The sequence below is a fragment of the Abramis brama genome (assembly GCF_963993115.1).
Source record: "Abramis brama genome assembly, chromosome: 25".
Classification (NCBI taxonomy): Eukaryota; Metazoa; Chordata; class Actinopteri; order Cypriniformes; family Leuciscidae; genus Abramis; species Abramis brama.
The window spans coordinates 24917845-24943207 of record NC_139987.1 but is presented as its reverse complement, the minus strand read 5'-3'; the positions used below and the strand labels follow the sequence as shown (position 1 = coordinate 24943207).

General features: G+C 36.2%; 2 protein-coding genes and 1 long non-coding RNA gene across 3 annotated transcripts in view; 1 reads left to right on the top strand and 2 right to left on the bottom strand.

Moving 5' to 3' along the window:
* Nucleotides 1-1453, bottom strand: part of LOC311076382 — a 1842-nt gene extending 389 nt beyond the window's left edge. The window contains exons 1-2 of the long non-coding RNA XR_014604657.1: nucleotides 1329-1453; nucleotides 785-897 (exon numbers count right to left, since the gene is read on the bottom strand). This is a non-coding gene — a long non-coding RNA (uncharacterized lncRNA). The remainder of the gene's footprint in view (nucleotides 1-784; nucleotides 898-1328) is intronic.
* The window catches only part of LOC311076354 (uncharacterized protein), a 43868-nt gene that overhangs the window by 14536 nt on the left and 3969 nt on the right, over nucleotides 1-25363 (bottom strand). Inside the window, exon 2 of the mRNA XM_084104516.1 lies at nucleotides 17355-17570. Within this exon, the coding sequence (XP_083960642.1) occupies nucleotides 17355-17391 (37 nt within the window). The 5' untranslated portion in view covers nucleotides 17392-17570. The remainder of the gene's footprint in view (nucleotides 1-17354; nucleotides 17571-25363) is intronic.
* On the top strand, nucleotides 3422-6637 carry tdgf1 (teratocarcinoma-derived growth factor 1). Its single transcript, XM_084104563.1, has 6 exons — nucleotides 3422-3608; nucleotides 3700-3749; nucleotides 3835-3990; nucleotides 5011-5125; nucleotides 5211-5320; nucleotides 5876-6637. The coding sequence occupies exons 1-6, from the start codon at nucleotides 3505-3507 to the stop codon at nucleotides 5974-5976; spliced, it is 636 nt and encodes a 211-aa protein (XP_083960689.1). The 5' UTR covers nucleotides 3422-3504; the 3' UTR covers nucleotides 5977-6637.

Sequence of the window (25363 nt, the reverse complement as noted above, 5' to 3'; positions counted from 1 at the left end):
CCAAATTAAATTGCATATGAAATAAACTATTTTCTGGTGGTTTCTTGATTAAAACTTGCTGCTATGATGCTAGAGTGCGGTGGTTGCCAGGACTTTGCTATAGATTCAGTGTTTATTTTAATTACCAAAAACTATTTTTCAAGGAAAATGATTTGGTTTCCTTCTTTCAACTAAAAAGGAAAACTTTTTATGCGTTTTAGCCGTTCATTTACACAACAACAGCGTTTTGGGGGCCTGAAAATGCAAACTTTTGAAAAGGGGATTCAAAGTGCAAGTGCAACTACAAAAAACGATGACGTCATGCGTATGAGTATTACGTGTTTCTATACAAAGTGACATCGCCATCTACTGGCCTGGCAGCAGAATACAGCATTTTTAGTCGGTTTCGCAGATCCATGTGAACGGGGATCGTTTTGACAACGTTGCCGTCTGTATGCGAAAAACGCAAAGGAAATACTATTCTGGTTTTAGTTCATTGTTGTCGTGCAAAAGTAGCCTACCCTAAGTTAAAGCAACACCAAAGATTCTTTTGTACCTTAAAATAATGTTTCCAAAATCGTTTCAGGGATTCATCAACTCGGTGAACGGCACTTCTGCATTCGCTTTGCGACCCTCTATCTGCTATATCTCTATCTGTAGTTCGAATGAGACATAAGAAACTACAAATTTGACTTGCTTTACGGCAAGCGTTACAGCAAAAAAATAGCAAGCAGTGTCATTATTTTGTTTTTCTTCGTTTCTGATGTCGCAATACATCATACTTTAATAAAATCATGCAACATACCTTGTCTGTGGACATCGTTATTTCCAAAGCCGGTGCTGGGTAAACAAATAGCGTGCGTGCAACGGTAGGCTAAATTATTTACGACAGCGGTAATGGACAATTCCGCTTCCAACCTGTAGGGGGACCGCAGAGGAAAAGTGCTTTGGTGTTGCTTTAACAACAGTAACAACAATGACAGTGATGCATGACTTACTCTTTTAAAAATCAAGGTTCTTTAATGGCATCAATGGTTCCGTGAAGAACCTTGGAAATGAATGGTTCTTTATTGGAAAAGATTCTTTAGATTATTCAAATGTTCTTCACACTAAGAGAAAATTGATCTTCAAGAACTGTTCACTGAAAGGTTCTTTGGGGGACCAAAAAACTAAAAAACCTGCTTTTTGCAACCTTTATTTTAAAGAATTAATTCTAATAAATACACATGAATGTTGATTTAATCATTAAAATATTATTAAACACAAAGCCGAAACGTCATTAGGTAATGCTCATGAGGTAATGGTCAAAGGTGCCTGTCATGTAATATACCAGCAGCTTTTAGTCTGACCTTTAGCCTTTCAGGGTTGGCCTGTGTCACATGGTCCACCAACTTTATTTAGCAACTGGTTTTGTTCATGCGGTCGACGTCTGTGCTGAAGATCTTTCCTCTAGATGGACAGAGCGGGTGTTCTGCTGTGAAACAATTCCATCCACAATTAGTGGAAATGTTGGCATGAATGTAAAAATAAAAACATTAATGGCACTAAGAGGAAAGCTCTCCCAGAGGTGAAGCATTGTGCTTTAAAATGAAAAAATGCATCAACCTGAGCCATGTCATTTGCATACAATTTCTTTTTCAAAAGGATGATTTTTTTCCCCCACCAGACAAAATGACATTTTTTTCATTATGCAGAAGACAGACACACATTAAATGTGAAATGTAAAATAGGACAAGTCTATCACTAAAGCTTGCATTTGGATAATATTATGCTTGTTCTGTTTAAAGATAATAATTTTGACTTTAAAATGAAGTTGAGGTTTAGAAAGAGAGAATTTGTGAAAAGAGAAACCAGGGCATATATATATATACATATAGAATATTTTGACGTTTCTGGTTGAAGTTGAAAATGACTGAATCTCAAACTAAAATGTTTGAAAGTTCTTCACCTCACAGGCTCAGAGAAATCGGCTAATTAGAAACCAATAACCAAGAAAAAGGACAGAAATAGAGACAGAAGCGTCTGCTTGTGCTTTATGCACCTCTTTAAAGAAGAACTGCGTCAAACACAAGAAAATTCCTCAAAAGAAACTTACTCTAATTACTGTAGGCTCTCAGAGGTTATATATATATATATACTGACGTTCCTTTGGAAATGTCAGCCTGTGGGAACAAAATCACCAGAGAATTAATTTGATTTTCATGCAGAAATGTTATAAACAAATTAGAAATCACCATAACAAGTGTGCATCAACAACAACAAATACCAAACTATTTCCAAACAACTATAATTTGATGTTTATATCTGTGTTTCTTTATTAAGACATAAGATAAATGCAATATAGAAATATGTAAATACACTGTACAATGTGCAATTAAAATGTGCGATTTGTGCAAAAGCAGGCGTGCACTGGATTTTGCAGGTGAATTAAACTATGTAAATATAAAACTGTGAAAGGGAAAAATATGCAAAATAGCAAAATAGTTTCCCTGATTTTAAAAATACTTTGAGTGTCCAGAGTGAACCGAGCTGGACTTTAATATTATTGAAACATGTGAAAAATAGTAAAATATGCACTAAGCAATGATCTAAATAATGTAAGCATTTTTATTTTTAACTTAAAGCAAAACACCACAGGTGAACATTGGATAAAGCCAGGTTCAAAATTCTTGTTTCATTTTTTTTTTTTTTTTTTTTTAACATATTAGAGTCAAAAGCTTTTAAAGAGGGGATTTTGGATATTTTTATCACTCCATAAATCAGAAAATACTGTCACCAGCCAGGGAAAAAAAAGCACAATTTTTAAGGAATAAAATGTTGTATAAAATCAGGCAAATTATATATAAACAACCCCCTCTGTAAAAACCTTCAGAATATAAAGTAAAGTTTGGTGTGTGTAAGTGCTGCTGAAATAAAGATTTCTGACTGCAGAAGAAAAACTAATTTTTCACCCAAAAGAGAAAATGATCTTCTTTTGTGTTCAGCAGAAGAAAGAAACTCATACAGGTTTGGAACAACATGAGGATGAGTAAATGATGACAATATTTTGTATTCTTAGGTGAACCCTTTAAAGATATGTGTAATAAAGTGCTCTAAAAGATCCACTTAAAAGTGTATTTTGGATGTTTTCTTTCCACTAATCTGAAAAAACACTTTATGAAAAGCCAAAAAGCCCAAAATCTCAAAATTGACAGTGTTTTGCCTGTAGTGTCTCCCCTTAAGAATCACAAAAAAATCCCCAATTATAGAGCATCAAAGTGCTCTGATAGCCCCTAATCGCTTCTCTGTGATACTGAAGAGAATCGATTCATTTCAAACCGATTTGACTGACGGAACGAATGTGAATGGAGGCTCGTTTGCATTTGTGGGTGTGCGCGCGCGATCTCATGTATGACTATGGGAGGGGTTTACAGGTGTTAATGGCGCGTCATGAGGGACTCTGGAGCACTAAAGACCCCGGAGAGGGACAGATAGAGGGTGGTCTGGTTATTTGGTGTTTGTGATGGTGACACTGCGGATGTTTTGATGGTGTTGCAGTGCATCAGTGTTGAGCAGACCAGTCACATCACGCGCGCGCTCTGGGTGTTTTGCAGTTTGCCAGCGAGCGGAATGACGAATCAACTGTTCAGGTGAGAGAATGATTCATGATTCTTTTGGGATAATCGCTCCGTTTGTCTTCTTTCTCCTCAGGCCTCACACATTTGCTCTTCTCCTCTACAGGTTCTTGCTGTCTGCTGTGGTGGTGTGTCAGGCTGTTTCTACTGAAGCAGGTAAAAGTTGAATCTTTAACGCAGGATGTTTAACTCCGTATGTTTCATAGCTACTTTCTAACATGGATAACGCGTTTTCTCTCAGGTTGTGAGGGCTCAGAATGTGGGAAAGCTGGAGTTTCTGGAAAGCCAAAGCAACAGGCGGAATTCTTGAATAAGTTCAATGAAATGAACACGCAAACGCCGCAACGTCAACACCGCAACGCAGAGGCCGCGTTACCGTTCATAGGACTGACTGGAGGTGAGCTCATCATAACCATAGTGGAAGAGATGAATGCATGCATGGATTGATAAACAAATAGACAGATATAGATGTGGTCAATGTATGTGTCGTGTATTTATGATTATGTAAACAAGTTTATAGTATGGTTGGAAAGTCACAGGGTCAGAAAAAGTTTGGAGACATTACTATTTTTAAGTCTCTATGCTCATCAAGCCTGCATTTATTTGATCAATAATACAGAAAAAGCATTAATATTGTGCATTTTTTTATTTTTGTGATCAAAAAGCTGTATTTTCTGCATCATGATGATTTATTATCAATGCTGGAAACAGTTGTGCTGCTTAATATTTTTTTGGAACCTGTGATACTTTTTTCAGGATTCATTGATGAATAAAACAGCATTTATTCAAAATCTTTTCTAACAATATAAATCTTTACTATCACTGTTTTATCAATCCTACACATCCTTGCTGAATAAAAATAACTTCTAGAAATTCCTAAGTGCAGTACAGTCACGTTCCTGGACACAGGGAGATTATTGGAGTTTGATTTACAGGAAAAAATACTACTTTTATACTACTAAAATACTATTTTCAGTTTTCTACTCTGGTTAATTCAATGTGATGCTGGCTGTTTCCTTGTAGTGGTTTGTGAACAGCTGTTTACTAGCAATTCCTGAGTGAAAATTGTTTCTACATCACTTTTTATTTCTATTTAAGACATGGACAAAGGAAACTACTTGACTTTAATTGCACACCATTGTAAACAACACTTACAAACATGAACCAGAGTAAACAATGTGCCTGAAGTAGAAAACTGTGTTTTGAGCATTTAAGCTGGGGTTGAGTGGATTTCTCCATTTATTAATGGGAATTCCAGTGTTGTGAAGCGTAGCGGCCTGCACTGTGTCTGGGTGGTTCGTGTTGTGTTGGGAAACAGATGTTGGTAGCAGCTGTTGAGGTCATAAATTTTTGGGGCTGCTGTTTTGCGTTTGCTTCCTTGTATTTAATATCTTCATTTTGCTGTTTCTCATCTCAGTTGCTAAACAAAGTCGTACATGCTGCAAGAATGGTGGAACGTGCATTTTGGGAAGCTTCTGCGCCTGTCCGAAGTACTTCACCGGTCGGAGCTGCGAATACGACGAACGCCTCAGGTAACGAAATCCCGTCGAGATTGAGCTGTACAGCACTGTTGTGGTCGCGCGGGGTTTTTAAATGTGTGTGTTTTTACTTTCACAGCGATTGTGGTGTTATTCCACATGGAGAATGGGTTCAGAAAGGATGTTCGTACTGCAGATGTGGATATGGACTTCTGCACTGCTTCCCACATGTTTTCAGCAAAGACTGTGGTGAGTTTATAGATGCGTGCTTGTTGTAAAGGCTGCGAGTCTCGTTATATTACAGTAAGGCAAACACGCGCTTAAAGGGAAAGTTCACCCAAAAATGAAAAGTCTGACAAGTCCACCTTAAGTTGTTCCAAACCTGTATGAGTTTCATTATTCTGTTCAACACAAAAGAAGATATTTGAATGAATGTTGGTAATCAATTACCGTCAACTGTCTGGTTACCAACATTCTTCAAAATGTGTTTCTTTGTGTTTTTAAACTCATGCAGGTTTGGAACGACATGAGGACGAATAATTGATGATTTCTGGATAAACTATCCCTTTAATGTCCTTCAGGTTGCTGTAACTAATTCAGTTAGAGATAAGCAACAATAGACCGCAGACAGAAGTTCTCACCTCCAACGATTCCCTAATAGGGCTGTGAATCACTGAGCGCTTGATTCAAACGGACAGCAAATGATTATTCGTGGCGTCTGTTTCTTGTTTGAGTGGCTGTTTCTTCGAATTACATTCCTGTATATCATTTCATGTACATTTGTTTTTTTTTATTTTCTTTCAGACGACTCTCAGGAAGTTCGGTGGTACCGTTCAAGCGCACTCAGAACGCTGTCATCTTCAATCATCATGTTTGTTGCCTTAATTTTACCCTTTCTACTGTAAATTAGATTTCTTAACTGGGTTTTGTACGTGGCATTGAAATATAACACAGCAGAGACGGACTACAAACAAAAAGACGTTTGTTTTAAGTTGTCTTTCTGGGCAGCATTTATTGTTGGCACTGAAATGCATTTTGCTTCCAGTGGAAGTGTAACTAGCTGTGTTAAAAGCAACTGTTTAGTGAAGGAACTTGTGTATATAGGATTTATATTGAAAATATATTGTGTTTGTGTCAGTGCGCAGCCAAACCAAATGGATTCTGTCTTTTTCTATGTCTCTGTATGAATTTATTGTACCAGAGAGTGCACTGGCTGAAAGTAAAGCTTTTTTATAACCAGTATCTGCAAATACACCCGTGTTTTCCTTTCAGAATATACATGTCATCTTAACAATGAGCCGCAGTTCTTGATTTAAAGTCGAGTTCTCGCCGCTCAAATGACTGTGCTTGTCATTGGAGAGAAAGTCAGATAATGCTCAGATAGCCTGTGATTGTTGACCTTTCGGCTATTTTCTCTTATCTTATATAAACAAGTCGTCCTGCCGATCAATCTCAGTGGCTGGAATGACTATCTTGACCTTCTTGAGTTGGCCGGTGATGCACTGTAACACTCTGTATGATTGAGCGAATGAATTTCTCATCCAATTAAAACTTGCATCAATAACTGAGATGGCTGACTGTTTACTGACTTCAATTAAGCAATTTATCATGGACGCTGAAAATTAGATTGGATCCCAACAAACTGAGGCTATGAATTACCATGACTTTCAGAAGCAAAAAATGTTCTATAAAGTGTCAACTTTTGGGGGGGAAGAAAATAAAAGGTCATTGTAATGTTTTTTTCCCTATTCTGGTAATATTTATCCAAGCTCATTTTTCAACTTTAGTACATTTTCTAAAGACAATTGCCTACATTCTTCTCGCTAAATGTAGAGAATCACTTGGTGTCTGTCTCTCTTCCTGTTGGGCTGAATAAACACAGAGACCCTGGCCTGTTTTACACTACAATGCTTGAATCTCTTTGGTATTAATAGCCGGGTGGGGTTGGGGAGACCCTCCTAAGCCCTGCATCTTCTCCATTGTCAAGCGTGATAACGGCCTCATTCTGCATGAAGAATGCAGTCTTACATGCAAAAGGCCTCGCATGAGTTCAATAGTTAGTCAAAGAGATGCTTATAGGGGTGTATTATGTGATAAGTGACCAGGATATGGCCCAGCCTGCTATTCAGGGTTTAGGATTAGAAAGTTTACTTCAGGCAAACTCATTTTGATATTTATTTTTGTGTAAGGAGAAAGTCACAAATTATATTTTCATTATTCTTTTTCTGTGCTTTCTCAATATTCCCAGGGGTGAGTCTCTATTGAAATGCAATCATTTTTAATTCTTATTTACAAAAGCAAAAATGAAAGGCAATACAACATATACGGCTATACAATTATATATTACATTTACAGTACTGTAGATTTTTTAAATGTTTTTGAAAGAAGTGTCTTATGCTCATCAAGGCTGCATTTATTTGATAAAAAATACAGTAAAAAAATATTATAATTTAAATTACTATTTTCTATTGTAATATATTTTTAAATAAAATGTATTCCTGTGATCAAAGCTGAATTTACAGCATCATTACTCCAGTCTTCAGTGTCACATGATCCTTCAGAAATCATTCTAATATGATGATTTGATCCTAAAGAAACATTTCTGATTATTATCAATGTTGAAAACAGCTGTGCTGCTTCATATTTTTGTGGAAATGCGATAATCTTTTGTGAGGATTCTTTGATGAATAGAAAGTTCAGAAGCATTTATCAACAGCTTTTATTTGAGACAGAAATTTTTCAGAATGATAAATGTATTTACTCACTTTTGATCAATTTAATGAGTTCTTGATGAATAAAAGTATTAATTTCTTTTTTTTTTAAATCATACTGACCCCAAACCTAACGATAGCCTAGTTTATATACAATTTGTAATATATATATATATATATATATATATATATATATATATATATACACATATATACATATATATATACATATATATATATATATATATACATATACATATACATATACATATATATATATATATATATATATATTATTTATTTTATTTTTATTTTTTTAAAGTAAGGTATTACAAAAAATTTGATCCCTATTGATGAGAAAATACAACCAAAAAAAAAATGTTGTCACTAAAAATAATGTAAACTACTGGGACAATAGTTTTTGTTTTTTTTTGGTCCGTGTTTCTCATTGGTCAATAGTCGCCAACGTCAGAGTACGTTTGAGCAAAAGTTAAAGTTTTCTCAACTCGCGCCACTGTCACAAACCCTCGGGTTTTTCCTCAACGTCCTTGCGAGCACCATCCCCACTGAACTCACTGATTCTCAGGGCTGTGCTGCTCAGGCACCCCGAGGCCTCAAACTCTAAAGTGGCATTAGACATTCTTTAAGTTTCATTGATCCCCTTAAAATAAGCTGCTCTATCTTCTAACCTCCAGAGATTAATCCAGTAGCAACAAAGCTCGGCACATAGAGAGACTTTTTTTGACCGTGTTTCAATTCTTTGAGCTTCAGGAAGTCCCACATTTTCCATGACATTCAGACACTCCGGAAAGGGGATTAATGGGAGCGTTTAGAAAGTGACTCCTAAGAGAAACTCACTCTGGACTATAACAAACCTTTGTCCTGCTGGGAGACTAGTCTTCCCTTCCTCTAACGTCCCGCTGGTTCAAATGCGATTGCTTGGACGATAGCGTTTCATATGCACAAGCTGCTCGGTTCCTTTGATGGAGGCCTAGCATGCGGGTTTAATTGGGCTGAAGGGTCTCCGCAGGAATCTCCTCGCTGAAAAGCCTGGATGTTTGGGATTACATGCAGGAAATCTGTCTGGGATTGTTGGCTGGTTGAATGGGGGATGCTTTTGTAGCAATTGCAGGTCAACTTTTAAGTGATTGCATCACTTACGGGGAAAAAAAACAAGGGTTGGTTTCAATCCAGTTCCTGCAAAAGAGTTTATCTTCATCTTTTCAGAAGTTGTATCCATTTGATGAGATACAGGAAGCCCAGGCACTTCAAACACACACGCTTCCTCTCTCAGCTGGTGTTCTTTTTCTTTTCAAAGTGTTTGATTCAACTTTAATGCTCATATAGGTTCATTGTCTTAGATATGCATGGATCAGCTCAATCCAGGCCGAGAGTCATATACTATTGATAAAAAGATGGCATTATTAATGCATGGCACCGAACCCGCATATTTGACTGCGGAACGTTTCATATGAAAAACCAAACGTGCAAGTACGCACCAATCAAAATCAACACTTTCTTTTCCAATTTCACGTAGCCCTGAGGTTTGCTCAATCTCCTTCTGAAAGTATTAGACAGAAGTTTATTGAACTTAGAATGAAACTTAGTTAAAGCTTACAGCTCAAGGAAGAGCTCATGAGACGAACACAGATCTCTCAAAATATGAAAAAAAAGCCTGTTCTTTTCGATCTATAAGGTGATGCTAAGAATCAAGATGTTCTGTTTATCTTTATTCTTTCTCTATGAGGTTAAATGGAGGGCAAAGAAAGACTTTCTGACGATTTCTGCTTGAGAAGAAAGAAGCATAAGTTTGGAAGTTGGTGGGTGAAACATAACTAAGCTGTTCATCTCATGTGCATCATCTCTGAATAACTACTATAAATATCAGTCATATGATCTCAACATATACATAACTGTTTGGAGGCATCAACTTATGTGCATCGTTTTAAACAGGTGTCAAAACTATATGTATTTCTTCAAGTGAATGCTTTTTGGTGTAAGTGTGTAAAATATTTTACAATTTTATTGGAGTCTATATTGAGAACAGCAGGACTAAACTGAATCTCAGTGCTAAACCAGCTCATTTCTGATCCCGCTGATCTTTAACTCCATGAATAATGACTTTAATCTTGAATAAGGTTTTACAAACTTGCATAGCAAGACATAAATTCTTTTTCAGGGGTGATTTTTAAATTGTGCAAATTCATCACTTCAGTTTGTTGCTCTAAAAAGTTGTCGGTATATTATAATCGTAATCATGCAAATGATGCACTGGAACCACATTAAAAAAATATGTATTTATTTATTTCTATCTATCTATTATTCTTATATCTATCTATCTATATATCTATCTATCTATCATTAAACCTGGAAATAAACAATGTTTTCTTCAAATAAATAAAAGTGCTGACATAAAATGAAAAGGAAATATTAGATGTGCACTATTTCTGTGAAAGTGTAAGTTTTTAATCAAATGTAAGTAAGTGAAGTGCCAATAATCATGTGACTCAGAGAGTCAGATTGTCTTTCCTCCACTGAAGCTTGAGATGGTTTTCAGGCCCTGTTTCCACCTGGTATTAAGATGTTTTGGTCGATCGGATCACCAGTGGACGACTCTAAACACAGGTGTAAACGGGGTCTAAAACGTTTTAAGCTTGTCCACTTTCTGCCACTTCCAGAGGGAGTTGAAAACACATTAGATCAGATTGCTTTCGTAGTGTAAACGCTCACGTGGTCGAATGTGTTCAAACAGCCACTAAAGACCGTCTTCTCTCCGTCTACTGACCGAATGAGTGAACGTTATGGGAAGAGCTCTAGACAGACGGGATTTAAACTTTATCGGCTGAAGACTCAAGTTTGGTTTGAAGAAGAAAACATACCAAACACAATGTTCTCTCACCATTCCTGATTTCTAACACACACTCACAGCGTTCGGCTGATCTAAAAGCTTTCCGTCGTCTCCAGGCGTGTTCATATGTAAATTGCGTGAGCTTATTTTGCCCATTAGATCGAAAGATCTGAAAAACCCATACATTTACCCTCAGGACAGAAGTGATTGAAAGTGAACTGATTAAACATATAAACGGCAATGTGTTTCCCTCGTCTACTTGTGATCCGATCGACCAAAACGAGTCTTAATACCAGGAGTAAACAGGGCCTGGAAACATCTCAGATCACGCTTAAGAACAGTTTATTCTCAGAGACACACTTCATATACTGAGACAGTCTCACATGCATGTTCATTTTTCAGTTAAACGTTTCACTTAAATTGTGATGCTGACGATATAATTGGCATTGAAAATAGATATAGAGGGGTCTCAGAGTTTTGGACCACACTGTGTGTTTGTTATCCTGAGATATAGTGCTTGTCACCAGGCTGTTTCTCAGGTCATCCCAGTGGAAAGCTTGTGTGACAGTGGCAAATGTCTCTGGTCTGTGGCAGTAAACAGAGGTATATAGGGTAAACAGAGCGAGGGCCGTCAGGGGCCAGGACTCGGGTCGGGGGACCGCAGTAATAGGGAGGGAGTAGTGAGTTAGCAGCAAAGTGCTGTCTGACTTACACTCACACAACAGACAACCCTATACATCACAGAGACGGGGGACATATTTACCCTGACCCGCAAAGGGAAGGAGGCGGAGACACTGGCATTACTTACAGAGACACTGTTCTTCTGCAACGCTGCCAAGGTACACCAGAAAAAAGGAATTACCTTGTCTTATTTTATCATCTCTCTCTCTCCTCGGTCACCCTTTGTACTGTCATCATCTCTTATCCTTTGTTCTTGCTTCTATTTCTTTTCCGTCTGTCCCCTATCTCAACATTTCCTGTGGCTATGTTTAAACTCATCTGCGCTCTGTCGTTTCTTCTTCTTCTCATTCGGAGATTTCTCTTCTTATCTGAAGGTGGTATGTAAAGAAGGCAGGGCTGGCCGATAGTCTACAGCAGTGGCGGGTCACGACCCAAAAATGGATCGGATCATGCATTGGATAGGAAAAAAAACATATTTTATAAATGTTCATAAAAGAAAATATAACATTAAATATGGTTTCATTCACAATAATATGCAATAACTATGTGTTGAACCCATGAAACCATTTAAAACACTCAATATTATCTTAAAATATATTAGTCATTTATAATCTTTATATCATAATATATATTTGATACTTGATATATATATATTATAATTATATTAAAAATAATTATTAAAAAAATTAATGTATGAAAGTATTGAAATGTAAGGTTCATTTAAAAATGCTCAATGATATATTAAAATGAATTATTGATATTATAATTGTATATTATATCATGATATATTATTGGTATAATATATCTGTATATTATATCAAAAATATATATTATTCATTATGATATTAAAAATATTTAATCATAGTTTTCAAATATTCATAATTTTATTTATTTTTATTTTAAAGTAATATTACTTTTGAACATGAAGCCAAAAGAAAATTATAACATTAAACATGGGTTCATTTGTAATAATTAAACATGTGTCAAAATGTATGCATGAAGCCATCAAAATTCAAGATACATTTAATTTATAATAAAAATTGATATTAAAATATATGATCCATTTAATGTAATGTTAATAACATTGTTATATTATATTATTCATATTATAATGATATTAAAAATCCATTTTCATTATTTTCAAATACTCAAAACATATTTTCAATGTTTGTTTTAAGGATGCTTTTGTTTACTTTGTACATTAAACCAAAATATTACTATTTAGAATAAGTTATGACATTAAATATGGGTTAGTAAATATGCAATAGTAAACACAGATTGTGGAAAAATGTGTACATTTGACCAAAAAAAAAGCTCAATAATTTTTTAATAAAATTTGATATTAAAATATATTATCGGTAACTCTACATTAAGGTTTCATTAGTTAACTACTTTAGTTATCATGAGCAAAGAATGAATAACAGGCCTACTTCTACTGCATTTATTAATCTTAGTTAATGTTAATTTCAACGTTTACTACAGTATTCAAATCAAAAGTTCTATTTGTTAGCATTAGTTAACCTAATGCTGTGACCCTACTTTTATACTATTTTTATTTTATTTTTATATATTTTATTCTTAGAATTTGTATTACTATGTTTCTTGTTGTATTTGTATTTGTATATGTGCACTGGAAGCTTCAGTACCAAGAAAAATTCCTTGTGGGTGCAAGCACACTTGGCAATAAAGCTCTTTCTGATTCTGATTCTGATTAATGCACATGAACTAACATGAACAAACAATGAACAGAAGGATTTATTAACTAACATTAACAAAGATTAATAAACACTGTAACAATGTATTGCTCAGTGTTAGTTCATGTTTGTTAATAACTAATGTTAACATTTAAACCTGCAAGTGTTCCCATATTATCCACGTTTAGCCTATATTATAATATATAATCGCATTATAATGATATTAAAAATAAATGTTCATGCATTTCATTTTTTTTTTCATAATATTTTTTAACTGATATTTTTCTTTACTTGTGCACATGAAACTATTTTAGTTCTTGGTGTTGGTCATGACTAGATGTCCAGTGTAAAATCAAAAGCACAGCACTGGTCACAGAAGCTCTGATCTACAGGCCATCTGTGTTCCACACCGTTGCTCAAACCCCGGCGAGAGGACGTACATCTGGGCCGCGGGATCAAAATTCTGCTCAGAAAACCCACATAGCAAGAATGTCACGGTTTAGTTCTCCTCCAACCCAGTTAATTGCTTAAAGGCAGACTCGTGGAATGAAATATGTCTAATACGCGGGTGCCAATAACTCCTCCTGACGACAGACGCTCTCGCATACGAATCAAACCCTCCTCATTACGCGAAGGGCAATTGGAGCTGAATTAATTGACAGGTGGTGCTGCCGTAATGAGCCATAAATTAAACACACCATGATCCAATGTATTCACATTCAATACCAAAGATGTGACATTTTTGCACAAAATGACTTGACTGATATCCCTTCAAAAAAGGGAACTGAATACCAACTGGTTCTGGACATTTCCTGATGAAAATGAGTTGAGTTTTCAGTGTGTTGCTCTACTCTTGGTGTTCTTGGTGGTTTCTAGGCATTGACAGGAGGTTGCGAGGACTTTGCTTTGCTTTTAAAGGTGTTTTTATTCATGATGCTATGCAGTTCGAGGGTGTTCTGGGCGTATGGCAGAGCTAACTGCACTTTGGGTTTGTGTCTGTTAACATAACTAACACTCAGACTGAGTCATATTAAATTAGTGATGCTTGACTTAGATGAAAACATCTCTAATAAATCTCATGTTACAATTAAAGGCTAGTTTTAGGTTTTTAAGCTGCAGTCGCTTAAGATCAAGTCAGGCTTTGCATGAAAACACAAGCCAAACATGAGTGTATAAATTCACAGGGGCGTGAGAGATGGAAAGCCAGTGCGAGTGGGAGTGAGACAGACAGAGAGAGAGGAGGAGTGATTGAGAGTGGGGGTTTGGTGGAGGGTTGAGACCAGAGGCCTGGGATAATTACTCCAGGAGATCCTGCGATCCATCATTCCTTCCCTCCATCTCTGGGATTACACTCCGTCTAAGCCCACAACACCTTGTTTCCCTCCAGGGTGGAGTTGTATTTACATGGACGAGCTTTAGACGCTGTGGATTATGGGTTTCTTAATTAAGTGCAATGTTAAGTCATGAATCACTGCAGTGATGCAACAGAGCCGGGCAATATCCTAAGGGAATCTTTAACTCAAGAGTGTTTGTTTGTTTTTTAAATTATTTTTTTAAAGTATATATGAAGAGTTCAGATGCAAAAGCCTCTAAGTGCCATCTGAAATTTCCTTCTAGAATGATCATTTTTATAAAGCTTGTATATTTAAGTTCAGTAATTTCACTTAAATGACAATTAATAGGTAATTTGCATTGTCATTTAAGTGAAATTATTGAACTTAAATATACGAGCTTGATAAAAAATGATCATTCTAGAAGAAAATTTCAGATGGCACTTAGAGGCTTTTGCATCTGAACTCTTCATATGTCATATGTGAAATTAAACATCATGAAATGCTCTGTCGTGAAACTCTAGACGGCGCAGGCTGATAGGTCCTTAACTCAATCTGCTTGTAATCACATCATTCTCTATAGGGCACAGCTGATTGGTTCCTGCTGTATCAGTGGCCAATGAGCTTGCTGCTAAACCTTCGAATACTGGTCAGCATTTGCAATAGCCATCATTTCACCGTCTAGGTATAGACCCGATATAGTCCGGCTATGAGTAGACAAAATAACCTTGAAATTGGTTACATTTCAAAAATAACTTGCGAAATGTACGATATTCCATCATGTAAGCAAAGTAAACAGTGATTACAAGGTGTTTGGTTTCATTTCTTCACTCATTTCATTTCTTTGTTATCTAATTGATGACTAGTCTCTGGTTTAGACGTCTATAAAATTTTCACTGACAGCCCAGATTTCGCCTTGTGTTAGCCTAGACGTCAGGGCTGTGTTTGGACGGCGTCTTTAAAACGCAAAATTGCTTGCTGGGAGTTGCAGCGCGCTTTCAGAAACCCTTCACCTTCCCCAGCTCCACCTGTATAGATCTGCTATGGTTAATTCATGTATGCTATATTGTACAGCAGTAACAGCATGTCTTACTTGCTCACAGCAGCGCGTCGTGTTCGTATTAGCAGTAGCAAGTCCCGTACTTGCTCTACAGCAGCAATGACCAACAGTAGCGTAGCAGATCTATTCTGCCAAGACCAAACATATCAACACTGTCACATCCATTACCATGCATGCCAAGACGTCATGACAGAAATCCGGTCCGGCTTATGCTTTCAGTCTTCAAGACAAGTAATGTTCCCTTCAGATTCCAGGTGGACGTGTAGCTCTCGCACACACAAGCTCTGTAATCTCAACTTCTTCAGTTGACACAGTTTGAAGCCCTGTATAAACTTCATGTCCGTCAGCATATTTAACTGTGAATCCTGTTCAAACTGCTTTCTCAAACACTGTAAATCCTCCACACATTTATTTCCCAAGGCAAAGCAGATAATCATTTTTTAATACCTTAATAAATATGTATTTTAAAGGGGTCCTACTGTATTATGCTTTTTTATATGTTCATCCTTCTTTAGTGTGTAATGTTGCCGTTTCAGCATGAAAAAGCTCTGCAAAGTTACAAAGTCCCTCCAGCGGGAGTTCTTCTCTATATCAGTGTCAGTGTTTCTGATCTCCTGAAACGCCTCCATTGTAGTCTTGAGTTTTCTTCCGGGAACAAACACGTCACACTATTCCTCATTTAAATAATTAATACGCAGAATAAAGGGGCAGGGCCTGGTTGAGTTAGTTAGTAGTGTGTATTTATTTATGCATCCATGTATTCATCTCTCATTTGTGATTTTTCTTTCATACAGGTTTGCAAACACACAGAGTCGATGTCTGGTTGTTTTCTAACTACCTTTGAGTCGATGAAGCTCATCTGTCATTAACGCTCTGTGTGAGTTTGCAGGTCACAGAATCTCACCTCGTCCTCGCGATCCCAAACCTGATCGATTCGTCAGCCGCTTCCCTTCCCTGCAGCTCAGACGGAGTTCATTAGAGCTGTTAGCAACCCAAATCTCAGCAGATCGTGAGAATTAAACACTTGTCAAACACAACAGCATGTGACAGCATCGAACACGCGCCTTCAAACCAAATCTAGTGCTGTTAACAACCTGTAAGTATAGATAAAAAGGTTTACTGATAACCACCGAGGGATCTTTCTGTGGCTTTTTTGCACTCGAGTCTCTTCTATTTTTGGAGACAATCACTCGGTCAGTCCAGGCTGTTTCCATTTTGTCAATAAAGTCGCCCTCACCGGTCTCTTTGTCTAAGCCTAATATCCACTTACCTCGAGGCAGCACGGATCTCAAGAGAACATCTCCTCAGGGGGAAACAAGTCTGCGGGAGCTATGAAATTCACAACTTCTATCATTTGAACCAAACAGCATGTTATAACCAGCACACACAGAGTGCTGACACCACGTTTGGTGATTTTAAACTCAACAGTTCACTGAGCAAGAAAGAGAACAAAAACAAAGGCCAAATGTGTCTCTACAAATAGAGTTATCATCATTTATGAAGCATGCAAGTGAGAACAGGTGTGTTCGGAATAGCATACTAACATACTATTTTGCATACTGCGCACAGTAAGGCAACGTTTCTGTATGCAATGAATGCTCAAATGCACTGCTAGCCTATATTTGCCAAAATATACAGCACTGTGCATTGATGATATCACGCAACGCAATGCACCCTATTTTTCATTTTGATGAAATACATCAAATGCAAATTTTAACATTCTTCTCCCGTCGGAAGTGAATGGGATTAAAAATGTAAAAACAACCATTTCTCAGATGATAACTGGATGACGACACTCGCTGAATAAAACATGCAACACAATGACATCATGTGACAAAAATGCATTTATCATTTCAAATTACTTGTACTATTTGTCGTCCTGCATTGTAAGCAGTTCACGAAGCACTTCACCTAAGGGTGTTTTCAGTGGGTTTCATGTGTCTGTATGCAGAACATACCGTAACGGTTTCTCATCCGGAAATGTAACACTGCCATCTAGAGATTGGTCTGGAATGTGATTGAAGACAGGGATCGTGTTTCTGTGGGGTGTAAATGAGAGCATGTCCTGTTGAATCTCTGCTGGGCTGCCCTTGGCACCGCTCTGCCGTGGTTTGTACAGCCGGAGAGATGAATTTATAGTGCCAGGAGCGCAGGTCATGGTGACTTGCCTTTGTCTGCACATGAGCAGGAAAGAGAAAAGACAGCAGGAGACATCAAGAGAGTTGCTTGGTCACTTTTCCTCTGCATTTTGTATAGAAAAAAAAAAGACCTAGAGCATGAAAATGTATAGTAAGAAAGAGCCACTGTAAAATAATTACTATTAGGCTAAATCCGTCAATGGAGATTACCATATAACGACCTGAGAATCATTTTCCATGATAATATTTAAGCAATCATGTCCTGTGTTTTCGATCAACTGTTTAGAATCAGAACTAAATGGCATATTCATGACTGAATCACTCTATTGATCTCATCAGGTAAACGGGTTTGAAGGGATCGTTCACCCAAAAATTCAAATTCTGTCATCATTTACTCACCATTACTCATCATTTTTCAAAATATCTTCTTTTGTGTTCAGCAGAAGAAAGAAATGCATACAGGTTTGGAACAACACGAGGATGAGGAAATGATGACAGAATCTTTATTTTTGGGTGAACTGTCCCTTTAAGAGAACACAGGAGTGAATTTTAACCCTTTCACGCATAGTGGACACTACAGTGGACAGCTATTAAAAAAGCATTTTCTTGAATTTGCACGGGTTTTTATGGCAAAGTTGCACATCAGCCTCTTCATTGGACCCTGGTGCATCATCCTATAAATTGCAACCAAGTGGCAAGCCTTTGTGTTTCGATTTTTTCCCCCTCCAAACCAAGATGGCCAAGGGTCAGTCAGACATGCCAAGTTGCTCCGGAATATCCACCCATTCCTTCTATCCTAGGAGACTCTTGTAGGTAAAAAAAATATTGCAGCATCAAGCAATATCTAATGAGTCATATCACAGTAAAATTTTCCAAGTTTTGATTTTAGATTGAGAGAAAACTCTGATTAATCACGTCCACTGTAGTGGACGTCATGCATCAATTGCTATATTTCAGCTACATTTCATAATTATAATGTGAATATTGTTTTTGAAATTTAAAACTTAAAAACTAAATCTGCAGTGACATTTTTTACTGTAAATAAATGTACTTATTATTATTACGTATTATTAGAATGTAATTTTCATTGACATCGAAAAAAGTCATGTGATTACATAATGTATGACACTTGTAATGCATTACTTTACTTGTTAGATCAAAAAGTAATCTGATTTCGTAATGCACGTTATTGTAATGCGTTTTTTTACTCATAACATCAAAAAGTAATCGGATTACGTAATGCATGTTACTTGTAATGCGTTTCTTTACTCATAACATCAAAAAGTAATCTGATTACGTAATGCATGTTACTTGTAATGCGTTTTTTTACTCATAACATCAAAAAGTAATCTGATTACTTAATGCATGTTACTTGTAATGCGTTTTTTTACTCATAACATCAAAAAGTAATCTGATTACGTAATACATGTTACTTGTAATGCGTTTCCTTACTTATAACATCAAAAAGTAATCTGATTATGTAATGTGCATTATTGTAATGCGTTTCTTTACTCATAACATCAAAAAGTAATCTGATTACATAATGCATGTCTTTTTTGTATATATTTTATAGTTTTCACATGATTTGATATAATTGTATTGATTAGTTTGTTAAATTCACATACTTTATCTGTTTGATTATTGTCTTATATTTAATATAGTATATCTTAAGTTTAAACCATAATAGCATGCTGTCCACTCAAGTGGACATCTGAAGATCTCTTTGAAAAATTTGTAAAAAAATAAAAATAAAAATCAATTCTTGTTTTTATTGCTCTAAGAGCAATAAAAACACATAGGAAAAAAATCCTGACTGAGGTCATCATAATTCATGCATGAAAGGGTTAAAGCTTCTACAATGAATCCTGATGATTTATTCAGAAATATTTCAGGTGTTTTTTAATTTTTCACTTTTGTTATTGAAAACAAAACATTTTTTTATAGGAGAAATACAACACAATTAACACAAACAGGAACGGGCCAAGAACTAAGGAGAACTCAGGGCTTAAATATATGGAACAAACAAAGGGAACTGATTAGGAAACAGCTGAACAGAATGACTAATAATGGAGACTAATGGGAACTCAGGCAGGCAGTTAAAGGGGTGGTTGATTATGATTTCACTTTTCTAACTTTAGTTAGTGTGTAATGTTGCTGTTTGAGCATAAACAACATCTGCAAAGTTACGAAGCTCAACGTTCAAAGCAAAGGAAGATATTTGCTTTTAAAGAAATCGCTTTTTAAGGACTACAACAAACGGCTGGTAGAGACTACACCACATTCCTCCAGGGTTAGTGACATCACCAACCCTAGAATTTACATAAACCCCGCCCCCTGAACACGATTTATAGATTATCAAGACAGAATATGCTAATCAATGACTAGAAGATAACTACACATAAGCTGCATAAATTCATCAACTAACCATTCAGAAATGTCCTGTTGCTTCTACATGTTGTCACTTCTTCTTGAGTCTCTCCATCATTGTCTGAATCCGGTTTGAACATAAACATTGACATTTTCAGTTCATGTCTGTGTGAGGTAAAAGGACACAAGTTGTTGAAGCTCCTCCCCCTGTGCCGGAAGCAGCAGCTCATTTGCATTTAAAGGGACACACACAAAACGATGCGTTTTTGCTCACCCTCAAAAAGTGACAATTTTAACATGCTATATAAAAATATCTGTGAGGTATTTTGAGCTAAAACTTCACATCTACACTCTGGGGACATCAGAGACTTATTTTATATCTTGTGAAAAGGGCATTATACCACCCCTTTAACTGAACCAAAGCCAACAAGACTCAAACTGAACATAACAGCATATAGACTACGTTACAGCTTTGATGTCATACACCGATCGGTCTGCACAGCGCCGCTTCAAGTCGAACACACCTAATGATTCAGTGAATCACTTATAAACACAGACACTTGTCAGGGCTGCCAACTCTCACGCATTGAGCGTGAGACTCACGCAATTGACACTTTTCACACGCTCTCACGCCACACATCCATTTTCTCACGCACAGAAAAATTACGGAGCAAAGAGGTACTTTTAATATTAAACTAATTCTCAGCTCTTAGATTCCGTCAATTTTATTACGAAATTCAGACAAAAAATACGTTTGGCGCTTGTAAATGTGACGTGACAGATCGCTGAGCGCCTCAGTTCAAGTGCACGTGAACCGATCATCTGTTACTTTTTTTATTTAGATGCAGTACAACTTACCGAAAGTATACATAATATCGACCAATTAGTGTTTTTCAACCACGGAAAGAGGTCAATATAACAGCAGGAGAACAATTATGTCACATAACGTTACATTTACCTCAGGAAAGCCATTTAATGACCATGTTAATTGAATAGAAAAAATAGCAAGAGAGGAGATTTTGCTGAGCACTATATTACATATTTATTATATTTTTTACTTATGTCATTAAATAATTGTTATTATAACAAAAACTGCATTATATTTAATTTAATTTGTTATTTTTAACCTTTAATAATACCAGCAGATTGGGCCAATTAGGTGAGATTATTTTTTTAAAATAAAATTTAAAATAATCATGTATCCAAATTAGTCAATATTGAATCAAAATCGGAATCAAATCACAAGAATGGAATTGAAATCTTGAAATTTTTGTCAAGCAATAATAAAAACTGTATCCTACCAGTCATTGTACAATGTAAACATTGTAACATGTTGTCACTAAACTTCATAAAATTCTATTTAGTTACCAAATGTTTTGACAATCACAATTACACTTATTGTGATGCAATATTTGTTTTTACATAACCCCGAAAAAAAAAGAAAAAAAAATCTCACTCCAAGCTAAACTCAAAAGTTGGCAGCCCTGACTTGTTTCTTACCCCTGAATGAATCAGTGTGTTTGAAAGAATCGGTTGTGGAACGGTTCAGTGACACACGAGACGTTCTTTGTTGCCACGATCAGAAAGAGATCACAAAATCCCCATCACTAATGGACCAGATGAGCAACTATCTTTTTATTTCCATCCTGTTCATTTTCTTGTCTAGTTGTGAATTAATTAACCAGAGCATATTTCTGAAAGTCTACTGAACCCAATAGGTTCTTCACGGAGGGAATGACCATTAGATAAGCTGCACTAAAGTTTTTGTGGCTTTGGATTCAGTGTGAGCCGTTAGTTTTAAGGGCATGAAATCTCTGCTCTTTTTATAGTGCAATGGAAGCGAGACAGATGGACAGTGATTGGCATTTCTTTATCTTGCAATCACTCTTCCGTCTCTAAGCGTGTCACAACAAGCACAACAAAATTGAAAAATGAACAGGAGTGCCGGACGGATTTGCTGCTCCGTAACATTTTCTTCCAGAGCTGTTTGACAGCAGCTCTTACTGTCATATGAATCTCTCACGAGAGAAATACTTTTCCAAGCTACTTCTGTTCCTGCTTTCAGATTCGAGGTGGATTCAGCGGGCTGAGAGATGATGGTTGAATAATTCCTGGCAATATAACAAACAACTGGCCGAAATCTTCTAAACATGCATAATGATTCCTCAGGCACTGAAGAAACATTCACTAAAGATCTTCAGGAGCATTCATTAAAAATTATATTATTTTAGGATAGGCTGAGGTTGAACCATCAAGCTTATTGACAGTTTTATGGCCAATTAAATGAAAAAATTTAAACTAATTACAATAAAATATGAAGACTTGATTTGTGCATATTATCATAACCTTCCCAAAGCACCTTTTCCAAAATGAGCAAATTAATAGTTTCAGCTATAAAAAAAGATATGTCTTCATCTAATTGCTTTGGTGGTAATTCTTGATGCTCTGTATTAGCATTAAAACATTTGAGAGGCTCAACTTCACCCCCTGGTGTTTAAGAGAGGATTCATTTACCAAAGCACTTGAACAATTAGTGTTTGATGAGTGTTATTTAAAAAAAAAAAAATCTTTAAAGGTTCAAAAAGGCTTTTGTGAAAAGTATGTTTTTTTTTTTATCCATCATTTTATTACATTTATTGTACATATCAAGTTTTATATTTCACATTTACACCATTCGAAAGTTTGGGGTCAGTAATATCTTAAATGAATATTTTTAAAAAGTGACTGTAAAGACTTTTATAATGTTACAAAGGATTTTTATTTCAAATTGGAAAAACATTTTTATTCATCAAAGAATCCTGGAAAAAACTGTATCACAGAAGCAGCACAACTGTTTTCAACAGTGATAATAATCAGAAATGTTTCTTGATCATCAAATCATCATATTAGAATGATTTCTGAAGGATCATGTGTCACTGAAGACTAATGAGTATTGATATTGAAAATTCAGCTTTGATCACAGGAATAAATTACATTTTTACAATATATGCAAATAGAAAACAGTTATTTTAAATTGTGATCATTTTTCAAAATATTGCTTTTTATCAATAAACACTGCCTTGGTGAAAATACTTCTTTCAAAAATCTTACCGACCCCAACATTTTAAAGACTAGTGTATATGTTTCATGTATCATATTTTTCATATTTACTTTAGTGAATATTTCTCAGGGTGGGTTTATTTTTGAAAATCAGCTTCTACGAAAAACATCCACCATTATATCCCTGGAAAATAAGATACAGTTCACTGAACACATGCTGACCTTTTGTGACCCAAATTTAATCACGTCCAATATTAGTCTTATTCTTTGAAATAATGGACTCAGTGGACCAATAAGAGAGAGACAGAGACGGTCCGCACAAAGCCTTATCAATGGAACGGATTAAACGGATCAGTCCTGATCCGACACAAGACCTGTGTACTGTTGAAAGCACTTCATTTCCTTCATTTGAACCTGATGATCCTGAAGGCTTGGCATTTCTCCCTCTGATTCAAGGCTGAAGATGTCATCATTCCGTTAACCGTCCTGTCTTCCCCAATCCCTGATCTATCTCTCCAGCGGCCTCATCTTACCCTGTATTCCCAACAATCCCGCTCTTTCCTCTCATTAGCCCCTCTGCCAGCCCTGATGCATGTCTGTGTTGCGTCGATCAGCTTGTGTAAAGTCCACTATTCTTAGGTTATAGTTCAGGTTTGTTATCCGTTTGTTACTATAGCCGCAGTTAAATTGGCAATGACCTCCCGAGCAGCAGTGGCTTCTGTTCCCCGAGGCTCCTGCAGTAATGGCCAATGGAGACGTTTTTTCCATGAGGTCATTTTCAGGGGCAGCGATGCCGCCGATCCAGGCGGATTCAGCCCAGCTCATGGTTTGATGATGGATGGGTTTAGTCAGAGACTGTGCAGAAACATTTTTCCCCAAACACTTTTGGAATACATTTACTTTGGGACACTCCTGACAGGAAAGATGGTTCTTCTTCTCGAGCAATTTCCATAATTTACACTGTAACTTGTATATATGATTCATTTTTTTCCATTGCAAAATGTAGCCCAGCTCTTTATATAAAGCTGGATATATAAGTATGTAACTTATACATTCAGTACACTCACGTAAAGCAATATATACTCGTATATAATCTGATAAATGCAAAGATAAAATAAACATAAAAGGGTTAGTTCACCCAAAAATGAAAATTATTCCATAATTTACTCACCCTCAAGCCATCCTAGGTGTATATGACTTTCTTCTTTCAGCCAAACAAAGAGTTATATAAAAAAAAGTGTCCTGGCTCTTCCAAGCTTTATAATAATATAATAATAATAATGACTTTATTCAGGACTCAAAATGGAAGGTCCATAGTACAAGTTTTTTTTTAAAAGACAATAGTTACAATAGTTTATAGTGGGAGTGAATAGTACCTTGTTTTTTGAAGCCAAAAAAAGCGCATCCATCCATCATAAAAGTAATCCATACGGCTAGGGGGTTAATAAAGGCCTTCTGAAGCAAAGCAATGCATCTTTGTAAGAAAAATATCCATAATTTTAACTTTATAAACTCTAATGATTGGCTTCAACGGCCATGCGGAAGTCTAGTTCCGGCGGAAGAGTGACCTCTGACCCCACGCATTACGTATTGGTGAACGTGGAAGCACGGAGGATAGAGCAAAACAAAACACCAGTCACGAATTAGAAGTCTAAAATTAGAATTTTTAAAGAGAAATGTGGGAGGAGCTTGAGTTTGTTGTCGGCTGGGCAACTCTATTTGTTTAAACCACGAGAGGCGTCAAAGATTAGACTCGCTAGACTCGCGTACGGCCGTTACCGGAAGCCGGTGATTATAGTTTATAAAGTTATAAATATGGATATTTTTCTTACAAAAACGCATGGCTTCGCTTCAGAAGGCTTTATTAATCCCCTAGCCGTATGGATTACTTACTTTTATGATGCATGAATGTGCTTTTTTTGGCGCTTCAGAAAAAAAGGTACCATTCACTCCCATTATGAAGCTTGGAAGAGCCAGGATATTTTTTTAATATAACTCTGATTGTGTTTGGATGAAAGAAGAAAGTCATATACCTAGTTTGAGGGTGAGTAAATTACAGGATAATTTTCATTTTTGGGCGAACTAAACCCTTTTACATCATGATTTTCTGTAAAGAACAAACAATGTATATTGTGAAAAGCGATATACAAATGAACAAGGTACTACGAATAACAGAACATTATTATGAGGGAAAGTGTATTTCTTTTGTTTATGTTGCGACAGGTCATCCATTTTTAACCATTTTCTATCTATAGTCAATTCACTGTAATAGTCCTGCGGTGTCACAAATTAAACTAAATGATATAAACTAAAAATAATCTCTTAAAATAAGAGGTCATAAAAATGAGTATATTATAATTATAAAAGAAAAGCAATAATCATATTAAAAAGGCTATAATATAAAAGCAAGTGTCATGCATTGT

What these genes read in the sequence shown, in the direction of transcription:
- tdgf1 (XM_084104563.1), top strand. Translation starts at nt 3,505, where the DNA reads ATGGTGTTGCAGTGCATCAGTGTTGAGCAGACCAGTCACATCACGCGC. An exon ending in GAATACGACGAACGCCTCAG is followed by an intron (nt 5,126 to 5,210) that starts GTAACGAAATCC and finishes TTACTTTCACAG; the next exon opens with CGATTGTGGTGTTATTCCAC. An exon ending in TGTTTTCAGCAAAGACTGTG is followed by an intron (nt 5,321 to 5,875) that starts GTGAGTTTATAG and finishes ATTTTCTTTCAG; the next exon opens with ACGACTCTCAGGAAGTTCGG.